The following is an 11301-nucleotide window of genomic DNA, read 5'->3' as shown; positions in this document are numbered from 1 at the left end:
TCTCCTCCAAGGGCTACAGACACTGAGCCAAGTATGGAAAATTCTGGAAAACAAGGTTTTTTAATCTGTAGCTATAGCCACAACCCGGCGGTGCGGGCAGGGTGGGTGTCCAGGGTCCCAGAGGGTCAAGGCATCTCCTGACCCTCAGCAAGCAGAGTACGGAGGCTGCTCAGGGGCCAGCCAAGGGCATTGTCGTGCAGTGAAAGCAGCAGCACTAAACTGGTGCCCCCTCGGGTGGGGACCTGGAGGATGGTGGGTGGGCGATCCCTGCAGGCCGGGTGGGCCATGCTGGGGCCATGGGTCGGGGTACTTGAGATACCAGGGAGGGTTTTGGAATGGAGGAAGGCAGGGTGGGTAGAGGTGAGGACTGGTCTCAGTGTGGGTGGTCTGTGACCAGGAGAGGACCTGTGGTCTGGAAAGAGCCCTCACTCAGGTCTGGGCTCTTGCTGTATGGCACTTCCGACAAAGCACATGGCCATCCAAGGGGAAGCAGCCATTGTCGTCCGCCTCGATGGACAAAGGCTTCCCACAGTCCTGGGGAGAAGGGAGGGTAAGAGGTTCACTGGCCCAGAAGGTCCCTGCTCTACCCTTCTGTGCTGGGGCTCCATCTGAGTTGCAAAGGCCACTCGCTCCGGAGGGCTCAGAGCTGGAGTCCTGGTCACGTGTGTCTTCCCAGCCATTGTGCCTCTCCTGCAGTGGGCAGGGGTTGGTACACTGTCTTCAGGTACCCACTGCCCGCCACCCCAGTGTGCCTTTGGGGCTCTCCCATCCTATCTCAATCCCACTCTGATCTTGCTTCATAACCTCACCAACTGCCCCCATCCCACACCACAGTAAAGCGACACTCCCTTCCCTCCCATTGGCCAGTCCCTTCCTTAGTTTGTCCAAGACTTAAAGTGAACACCCAAGGAGCCAGAGGGACAGCTGACCTCACACTTGTAACACTTCATGTGGAAATTCTTGTCCAGAGCAACCACTCGCACAGTCTCATCTCGGCCAGGCTCCGGCATAATGGGCTCCGCGCAAACAGAGCACCGTGGGGCATACTGCCTGGGAGGGGAGACAGCAGGATGTGGGGTCAGGCACCTCAAGCCTCTCCCCACTGGACAGCACAGGGTACTGAGCCTGAGGCTGTCCAGCCACTCAGCAGACCTCCAAGTCCCACACGTCTAGATGGAGAAAGCTCAGGAGGAAGCCTAGGACCAAGTGCTACAGCCAGCCTTACAGGAACTTCCTGCCTCTCCTCCCACCTTCCCAATGCTCCACCTCTCACACAAGATGTCCCTCCTGCTCCCCCCTGCCCTCCCCTCCGCATGCAGGTGCTTCTGCCCTGATCCCCACACAATGCATAGGGACATGGAGCCCATGCCATCCCAGGTGCAAGCCTGAAAACGTACCCCCAAGATGTACCATCCAAGGTAGTGGGGCAGATTCTGCAGTTTTCTTGCCCCACCCTTCAGCTAAAAGTTCTCAGTCGGCCTGAGAACCTAGCTGTCCTGTAAGCTTTAGTGCTTTTAGCGAGAAACTGGTACTCCAAAAGTCTGAACTCCAAAGGAACTGGAGAACAAGCCTGCTTCTGAAATAGTCATTCTAGCTCATGCCACCAGGAATTGGACCCACCCAAAGGGGCCTCAGTAAAGAGCCGAGGGCTGCAGGGGAGCATCAGGACCACCTAGGCCTGGGGCCACCACACGGCTAAATCCAGATGAGTCCTTCCCTGGAATCAAGGCAGAAGTACATGGGGCCAGAATGCAAGACCAGGGGTCTGAGACTGTCCCAGGCCTGGGGGCAGCCTGCTACCAGACAAAGCAGGATAGAAGGCAGAGGACAGCCCAGAAGTCCTCACTTGTGATAGTCAGGGACACAGTGGGGCCTGTTGGCCTGGTCCACGATGAAGGAGGTACCCTCCAGGGGGCAGGCGCAGACCACACAGGTGAAGCAGTGCGGGTGGTAGGCTTTGCCCGTGGCTCTCAGCATGCGGTCCGTGATGGGCTGTCCACAGGTGTGGCACTTTTCCAGGGTGTCCTGCAGAGGCAACAGCAGCAGGCTGGTGGGAAACTGGACCCTAACAGCCAGCTTCTGGATATCACCCCATCCCTGCTTGGCTCCTCACCCTGATTACTTACAGTGTAGCAGCCCTCACAGTACGGTGCCCCCTCCAGGCTGTAGAACTGCTGTCCTTGCAGCTGCTGCTCGCACTGGTGGCAGGTAAAGCAGGTGATGTGGAACAGCTGCCCCAGGGCTCGGACTGCAGGCTGCGCTCGTGCAAGTGGCTGATGGCACCGGCCACAGGACTCTGGGAAGGCCACAGAAAACTGCAGTCAACAGGAGGAAGAGATCTGGGGCCCAAACCCCATGCAATCTTTAACTGAGAGGGCAGCGTCTCCTGGGGCAGGTGGGAGACTCACCGTTCACAGCCACATTCTGCCTCTGAGGTTGTTCCATGTCCTGCATCAGCTGCTGGGTCAGCTGCTCCAGCTCCTCTACTTCCTTCAGAGTCAGGGGTCCTGGAGCCTCAGGAGAGCGCACCTGAAACCCCAACACATTTTTCATACTCTCCAGGTTCATACCCTCCAACACCCTCCCAATCCTGCCAAGAGGACTCCTTTCTCTCATGAGGACTCAGTTCCTGCCTGTCTCCTAGGTGCTCAGCTTCCAACTCCGCCTTCTCCGGCCTTGCCCAACCCCCAACACATAACAGAGGGGTAAGGGTGACCTTAGCCTGCATTCCCTGCAGAGTGAAAGAGAGAGGACAGAGATCTCCACCTGCTTCACCCAAACCCCAGCCAACTTTCCCCCCCGCCCCCACACCAGCAGTCACAGACAGGCCAGAACGACTGAGTGACAGAGGCCACGCACGCAGCAGCTCGGGTCACTGAAGCCACCAAACACACCAGGGCCACAAACCAACTTCACAGAGCATGCTCAGACGCAGCCCCCCAGAAGAAGGGCGGGCAAAGCGTGCACACACACCTACCCGGCCTGCCTGCTGCTGAGTAGCCCCTGTCAGCGTGAGGATGCAACACAGGCAGAAGCACAGGTTAAACACCAGAGCTGTCTGCAGAAGCCAAACCCAGCCCCCAAGAACAATCCTGGCTGAGGGGCTTCTGGTCTACCTAACTCCAATGCCTAAGCCAGCCCATCCCTCCTATTTAGGGGACCCTGAGTGCTGGAGACTGGGACTGGGGGCGGGGGCGGGGCGAAGGTTAGGAACAAAGCACTGCTGTGACCTGAGAACTCCAGCAGGGGCTGCCTCACCTGCACCTGCACCTGCACAGGAACTCTGGGTAGGTCTTCTCTACTAGGAGACAGGGCCACCCAGGATGATGACCCTAACACTGAGTGTTTGTCCTGCTGAAGCCTTCTTCATTCCTCCAACACTTGGGACCTCCAAAGCCTCCCTGCTACCACCTGCCACGGCCACCAGCCCCTTTCACATGCTCCGCTCCATCCCCACACCCACAGCGCATCACATGAAGAGCTACACGGCTCTGCTCTGCTTGGAGCTCAGGTCCCTGAAGCCAGCCTCCCCCAGATCTCCACGCTGTCCCTAAGATTCCTACCATCCGTGACTTTTAACTGACAGGAGCCCCTGAATGCAAGTTTCATCTTTTCCCTCCTGGAATTTGGGGTCAGGAAAAGGGACTCATCCAGTCCTTGCTCTCCAGAGCCACTATAAATGCTTGTTCACTCTTTGAAAGGAAGAACTAGCCATGTGCACCCCTCCGCAAGGGCATCCACATCCTTCAGGATACTATCAGCCACTGTGTCCTCCCTGCCTGACAGCTGTGTCATTGCTGCCACAACCATGAGACTCAAGACTTCTAGCCCCTCAACTCCCATAGCTCCAAATTCCTCTCCATCACAGCTGGCTTCCGTCTCAGGACACCTTGGACCTAAAGTTGATACTCTTTTGGCCCCAGCCACTCCCCCAAGTCCTTTGCATGACTCAAGCAAGGGCTTCAGGGTCCCTGACTCCCTGCCTCCCTCGTGTGCCTTGTCCATCAAGCTCCCAGGCTGGGCCTGGGCCAGCTGTGTCTACAAGGCTCCCCCTGTCACTCCTGCCACCTTGGCTATCTGGCCCACTCTGCAAGCCCGAGTCACACCCCTGCCTGCTTCCTGTTTCTGCCTCAAGGTGGCAGAAAGTAGGTGGAGAAATCACCACACACTGCAGAGTGTGCGCACAAACTACTGCAGCACCCTCCGTGCCTCTGGCCCAGCCTGGCTGTCTGGTATTTGGCTGCGGTGGCAGATTCCCAGTTGCCTTCCCACAGTAGCTGTTCCAAACCTTTCCCATCACTCTGGGCCCCCAACAACTTCACCCCCTCAAGCTCACTGATGACTTCACCCCTCTGTGACAGAGGATGGCAGGCAGCTAGCCAGTGTAAGCCTCGTCCTTCCCCTGAACACCTCAAGTATGACCCTGTCCCTGCTCTCTGGGGCAATTCTGAGGGTCAGTCAGTCCCTGCTCTTAGCTCCCCGACCCCTGCCCCACTAGCTTCTGTCTCCTGTTTACTGTAAACCTGGGCCCCTAAACTAAAAATTACACACAGAAACACACACACACACACACACACACACACACACACGCAAGACACTCACACACACAGTCCATCCCTTATCGCTGCCAATCTTTAAAACAAGGCTCCACCACCAACTCTGTGTTGTCACCACCTGCTCACTCCTGAACCCCTTATACTCTGCTCCCCACACAGGGTACAAATGGGCTACCCCAAGGTCATCTTCGATGTCCTCTAGTCAGATCTCTGGCCTTATCAGAGTCCTCCCACTCCTCAAACCCACAGCTGAAGGGCTCCCCAGGACTATCCCTCTCCCCCTCCCTCAAGCCCTTCTGCTCCTCTGCTGGACCTCAACCGCCCACCTAAGCAGCGTGGCTGGACCCAAGTTCCTCTCAGACCCTCAGCACCCCTCTCCACAGTCCCAGGATGACTGTCAGGTCCTACTGCCTCTGTCCCTGCACAAACCACCACCTGCTCTTCTCTACTTCAGGGCCACTCCTGAATCCCAGCCCCACATTTCTGGCTAAATGACAGTTCCAGCTGAAAGCAAGTACTCTTGGAACCGCTTGCTCAACACGCTGACAGCTGGACCCCTCCTCTTCCCGTCCAAACCATTTCCCCTCTTGGACTTCTCTATTTTGTCAGCAATACCATCACCCTCCAACACACCCAGGCTCTGATCCTCCAGGGCTTTTTTCTTCCCCTCTCTTCTTCCAACTGTTTATCATTGCCTCCTCCTGCAGGCCCTTCCTTTGTTAACAGCCCTTATCCCTGGGTCTTATTTTTCATTGCAACTAATGTTACTGTGGCCTGGAAGTGAACTCACACACATCACTGACCTCCAGACCTTTAACACACATCTCTGTTGAAAAAGGGTCCAGAAAGCTTCTAAAAGCACCCCTTCCACTGACCTAGTCACACACTACTCAAAGCTCACTAATGATTCTCCAGTATGCACGAGCTGTGTGGATTTCACTTCCTGATCCCTCAGGCCCCAGCCTACTTAAGTATAGCTCTACAACTTTCCCGCAAAGACCTTCTGCTTTCTGTTCTCCAAACATCCCCCGGTACATATGCACCCTTGAGCTTTACACACTCTCACCCTAACCCACACACGATAACCCGAGCTCTAACCACATGCTATTTCCATCAAAATGCTGTTTCCTCTCCCTTCTGCATTCTCGGCCTCGCCCATCATCATTCAAGGCACACCAGCTCCTCAAAGCCTTTTCTAACTTGCCAGTCCTCGAGCTGGCTCCCTGTTCTGAGTTCCTGTAACTCCCAAGATGGTGAGTTACAGGAACTGGCACTTGGCATTTCTTCCTATATGTAAACATTCTACGCATACACAGATGTTCACAGCGTTCGCTGGACTGTAAAGACAGACCACATGACCACTGGGGGTCTCAACTCAAAGACCTTATCTCCCGGATGAGAAGCCAAAAACCAATTCGCTTTGCTTGTTTCTATTTTGAGCATTTATGTGCTTTCTAAACATGAGCTCACTTGCTCTTTACAACCACCGTATGGGACAGATAAGTGTTATTTTAAGGTGAGAGAAACTGAGGCTCAAAGTTCACCTCACAGCTTGTGTGAAGCTGACCTGGGAATGCTATCCCAGGTGCCTGGACTCCCAAAGCCTGAGCCTCTTTGAGAGATCTCTTTCCTCTGTTGTCCCAGCCCTAGCAGCACAGGGCACAGGGCACAGGGCACAGAGCACAGAGCACAGAGCTGGTTCTCAGTTGATGCTGGCTCAGCCCGTGTTTGCTGGTGCTGCCACTATTATCTCAAGTTGGACCTCGGGGTGCTGAAAGTGCTCAGAGAAACAGAGATTAACTCAAGGCCCAAGAATGGGAAAAACCAAGGTTGGACTGGTGATCTCATCCTCCCCTGTAACATTCTGGGACAAAGGCACAAGCGAAGTTTGATCAAATCCGCCTACTGCAGAGCCCTGGCTGCTCTGCCCACTGAGTACAGCTCCACCCAGCACCAGCCCCAGCCAGGCCTCTCCTTTGGGGAGAGCTTTTTCTGGGCTTGCTCCCACCAATCTAACCCCACAGGGTGAAAATTTCTAACCGGCCACACCCATCCACCCTCCAGGTTACCTTCCCCTCTTTCTCTGCTCCGGCCTGAGCCCACCCTGAGCCCTGGTCTCAAGCCTCATCCCAGTTCCTCACCTGGCTTTGGTTTTGGGTCGGATGGGGCGCTGGGTGCTGCTTCTCCTGAACTGGGGGCTTCTCCTTCTGCTGCACATAGGTGAAGCTGGGGGGCTGAGGGGAGCCTGTGCCAGTGTGGGAGGGAGCTTCGGGAGACCCCAGTTTTTGACTGGGCTGTGACCCAGGTCCACCTGGGGCCCCAGGGCTGAACTTGGAAGCCGTGGGAGTAAACTTGGGTGCCACTGGAGAAAATTTCGGGGCTGGAGCAGGAGCTGGAGGACCCCAGGGCTGGGTGTTAGCGGAAGATACAGGCTGGGCCTGGGGCTTGGCCTGGGGCTGGACGTGAAGCTGGACCTGGGGCTTGGGCTGGACCTGGAACAGTGTCTGGCTCTGAGGTTGAGTCTGGGGCCCAGGCTGGGCACTAGAAGGCACCTTCCAGGGAGGCAGCAGTGCTGTTCCCCCAGCTGCAGGCTTAGGACTGGTCTTGGGAATGAATGGAGTGGCAGCAGGCTGGGGAACATACCCAGAGGACACCTGGAGGCCAAGGCAGAGGGGAAAGAAGTGCAGTTAGTGGCAGCTGTCTCCATAGTGCTACCTTTTGGGCCCAGCATTGCCTGCCCGCATGTCCCTTACCCGGGCTTTGAAGGGGTCGTTCTTGGTCATGTCATCCAGCAGGGAAGACAGAGAGTCAATCTCCAGGTCAATACTGCTAACCTTCTCCCTGGGCTAGAGGATCGGGGTCAGGGGTCAGAGCACCCATCCATTCCCACCCAAGTCCGACTCCCAGCTACGCAGACTTCTGAAGAGATAAGAGCAAAGCTTCTGGGCTCCTACCTGAGGTGGGAGGGGGGTGGGGGCCTCAGGCCCACCCTCCTCCTCCAGCGGGGGCGGTGGGGAGGGGAAGATGTCCTCCTCCAGGGGTGCAGGGGGAAACGGCTCCTCAACAGGAGGCGGCGGGGGTGGGAAGGCACCTCCCAGGGCTCCCTCCGCGTAGTGGCCATCCCCAAGCACCGGAGGCGGGGGCAAGGGAAAGTCTGGATAGAAAGGAAAAAGGGGGCCATAGTCACTTTCCCCCACTCCCACTTTCCCCTAATTCTCCTCCCTCTGCACCTCTAACCCTTAACCCCAAAAGTTTCTCGGGGTCACGGAGAGAGAGATGGGGGTCGGGGGTCGGGAAAGGCCGGGGCTCAGCCAGGGAGGTGCAGCTCCAGTTACACAGCGGAGAGCAGGCTCCGAGGGGTCGATCCGTGGCCCACATTCCTGGCTCCCACCCCCAGGCGGGAGACTTGGAACGATCCCAGGAGCCCTGGCTCCCAGCCATGAGCTCCAGGATGAGGTAAGAGCATCTGCTCGGGACAGGATGGCTGCGCCCAGCCCCCTCCGCCACAACCTTTCCAGACACCCCCAAATCCCAGAAGCCGGGGTCTAGACTGCCAGCCCAGCCATGTACCTTCAGGGGGCGGCGGGGGAATCTCGCCCACCCGGCCTATCTGTGCGCGCTGGGCCCCGGCTGCCCCGGGAGGCTCGCTGTCCCCAAGCCGGAAAGGATTCACTTTGGGCTTTGGGGCTACCACCGGGGCGAACTTCTTCTGCGGGGCGTAGAAAGCCGGAGCCGAGACAGAGATCGCGGGGGGCGGGCGGGGGGCCGCCATGGCCGGGACGCGCTGCGGGGGACGGAGGCCGGGTTACCGAGGACCCCCGGCGCCCCGGGCTCCCCGGCGACCCCACCGCCCACCCCGGGGCCGAGCGCCTCACCACCGGCCGGAGCGTGCGCGCCGCGTCTGCTCCGGGCCGCGTTCGCGGACTGTGCGACCGGGTCCGGAACAGTCTCCAGTCAGGCGGGGAGGGACGCAGGAAAAAGGGAGGGAGAGAGGGGGCGGGGAGAGCGCGGAGCCCAAACCTTACAAGGAGCGGCCCTAAGAGGGGGCGGGGAGAGCCGGGGAGGGCTGACAGGCAGGAAACTCCCCCAGGAAGGGGCCCTGAGCCTGCTCCCGGGCCCGAGGCCGAGGTCCGCCCGCCGCAGCCCCACTCCCAGCCGCCCCCCGCGGGCACGGACCACCCCTCCCCGAGCTCAGGCCTCTGATGTCATTTCCTGACCTGCCCCGCTCCCGGCCGACCGCGAGTGCCGGAGATCTGACTCACCCTCCCCACTCGGGGCTGAGCTGGAGGGTGGGCGTCCCAGAGGTGCCGAGGCAGCCTAGCCCCCATCTCCCGGCCCGATCGTACCTACCCCTTACCACCGCGGCTGCTCCTACTCGGAGCCGCGAGCCCCAGATGCCCTGGGGTCAGCCCCAGGCTGGTGAACTGAATGCCCCTGGGGCCCCAGGGTGGGAGCGGATGGCAAGGGGGCGTTCTCTCTCCCCGCGCGCCTGCGGCTGGCCGGTGTGTGAACGCCTCGGGAGTACTTGCGGGACGCTAACTTCCAAAGCCGGGCAGCCTCTGATGGCTTCTAGGAATTCTCATCGCCCGCGCCCCAGCGCGGCGGGATTAAGGTTTGAGAACCTGGGAGGCGGGCAAGGGTCCCCGACGGAATTGGGGCCGGGACGCGCCGGGACCGAGACGCAGGCGCCCCCGGCGGCCTGTCCCAGAGAAAAGCGTTTGGGCGCGGTGAGGAGCTTGGAGGTTCGGAGCCTGCGCTCGGTGGAGCCCCCCTCTGGTCCGACCGGATTCCTCAGCCTGCAACTGTGCCCCAGGCTACGCGAAAGACACCAGACCTGTGTTATTTTATTTACTTATTATTTATTTTAATTATAGATGGAAACTTACCCAATTGCTGCCTCAAATGTTACACTTTCATTTGTGCAAACTACGGAGTCAGGCATTTAGCCCTCTACCACTTCCCCGGGCGTTTCCTGTTCTCTCATCTGTCATCCCTGACTGATAGCTGACCAGCGTGACACAGTCCTCTAGTTCACTTCTGCGCGCTTTCCAGTCCCTGGCCCTCCTCGACTGCTGCACCCTGCTGTCCAAGAGCGTCTGGGCTGCGTTAAGGCTGACCCGATGGCCCAGGCCAGAGTCACTCGCCTGCACCCCGATGTTGGGATGTCGGGTAAAGCAACTTGCTGGGTGCAAAGCAAGGGGAGGCCAAGGAGCCACATCCCAGCCCGATGTCCAAACCACAAGTCTCTTCCCTCTCTCGGCTTCAGTTCCTCTATCCTGAAGAGCAATGGTGCTGGGCATGGTGGTGCACACCTGTGATCCCAGCATGCTGGAGGCTGAGATGGGCGCATGCTGCGAGTTCCAGGCCAGCCTGAACAACATAAAGAGACCCTGTCTCAAAAAAAATGGCTTCAGGACCTCCCCGCATTGCATTACATGGAAAAATAAATGAAGTGCCAGATCTGCAAGAGTCATGTAATGCTCAGTATTAGTATTATTCAGTTCTCAGTGCTGCCCAGAACTGAAACCCCAACCCGAGACACTTTCCCCTGGCCAGGTAGATCTCTCTTGGGTCTTGGTAACTGCAGTGCCCCTCCTCCCCTCTAACAAAGTCTTTAATTATATCCAAGACTACATCTTCATTGTTTTCTCAGCCCCTACTTGTCTTTCTCTTCTCTGGCATTTTATCATCTTTGTCACAAGTATTTCTTACAGCCACAGCATGTGTGGCTATGTATGATACAAAGTGTGCTGTGCACAGCTCTCTGACACGCACAAGCTGGTCCTGGGCCTGTCCCTAAGACGATCTGTGAGAAATTTGATACTGGCTTTTCCTGAGCATGTCAGAGATTGTTTCTTGAGCTTTATAAACCAAAAGCTTCACTCATCACCGTCCTTCCACATATGCCCACTTAAATCCAGGTGTGGTGGCACAGGCCTGTAATCCCAGCACTTGGAAGGCTGAATCAGGAGGATCGCTGCAAGTTGGAGGCCAATCTGGACTACATAGTGAGTTCAAGGTCAGCCTAAACTACATAGTGAGATCTTGTAGTAAAACAAAAAAGCCCACTTAGTAAGATAGTTTCCAGATAACTCTTTCATAATAGTAAAAGTCAAGCAGGATGTGCTGGTACAAGCCTTTAATTTCAGCATTCTGGAGGCTGAGGCAGGAGAGTTGAAAGTTCAAGGCCAACCTAGGCAGACTTTGTGGGTTTTTTTGTTGTTTTTTTTCAAAGAAGGAATAAAAGCCATCTACCCTTTAAAAATCTCCTTAAAGAATATGCATGTGCAAAATAGAGTGTGTGTAATTGTTAGGGAGCTGAACCTATTTATAAATCAAGAATAGAAGAGTGCGTGGGCAGGCTCAGTTTTAGTGACAACTCAGCATTTGGGTTGCAGAACACAAAAGCGAAGAGTTTTTAAACCAGCAATTCTCAATACAAGTAGAAACACAAAGAATGGCTCAGGATGTCTCAGGAGGTGCTTCAGAGTCAATCGATGCTATTAAAATTCAGACAATGAACAGAACTGCCTTGAAAATTCTCAGGTATTTTCCTTAAGCAAACAATTCTGATTGGTATCCTCAGGTAGTGAAGTATAGGGAGTCACACCCAGCAGCCTGGAAGCAGGCCAGGGAGAAGTAACAAAACAAACCCTGACCCTTGCTCAGGAAAAGATCTCTACACGCCTCCACGGATTTATAGCCACCAGGTACTAGAAAGTCTGCTTCATGGTGAACAGTGTAA

General features: G+C 56.6%; 1 protein-coding gene across 3 annotated transcripts; it reads right to left on the bottom strand.

The window, feature by feature from the left end:
* Window positions 1-41: 41 nt before the first annotated feature.
* Zyx (zyxin) lies at window positions 42-9262 on the bottom strand. 3 transcript variants are annotated; one of them, XM_004860489.4, is made up of 11 exons: window positions 8907-9262; window positions 8432-8592; window positions 8127-8340; window positions 7511-7710; window positions 7310-7402; window positions 6698-7210; window positions 2409-2529; window positions 2127-2296; window positions 1847-2025; window positions 930-1050; window positions 42-534 (listed from the first exon to the last, which is right to left on the bottom strand). In XM_004860489.4, the coding sequence occupies exons 3-11, from the start codon at window positions 8326-8328 to the stop codon at window positions 430-432; spliced, it is 1704 nt and encodes a 567-aa protein (XP_004860546.1). In that variant the 5' UTR covers window positions 8329-8340; window positions 8432-8592; window positions 8907-9262; the 3' UTR covers window positions 42-429. The 3 variants fall into 3 exon arrangements, with proteins under 3 accessions (XP_004860546.1, XP_021096596.1, XP_021096597.1); XM_021240937.2 differs by lacking the exon at window positions 8907-9262 and having other exon boundaries at window positions 42-690; window positions 8432-8573; XM_021240938.2 differs by lacking the exons at window positions 8127-8340; window positions 8907-9262 and having other exon boundaries at window positions 42-690; window positions 8432-8569.
* Between the last annotated feature and the right edge of the window lie 2039 nt (window positions 9263-11301).

This window comes from Heterocephalus glaber, unplaced genomic scaffold (assembly GCF_053883595.1).
Source record: "Heterocephalus glaber isolate CG9 unplaced genomic scaffold, H.glaber_assembly_v1.0 deba00000818, whole genome shotgun sequence".
NCBI classification, from domain to species: domain Eukaryota; kingdom Metazoa; phylum Chordata; class Mammalia; order Rodentia; family Bathyergidae; genus Heterocephalus; species Heterocephalus glaber.
Note: the sequence above shows the minus strand (reverse complement) of the source record. Positions and strands in the feature narration are given on the sequence as shown.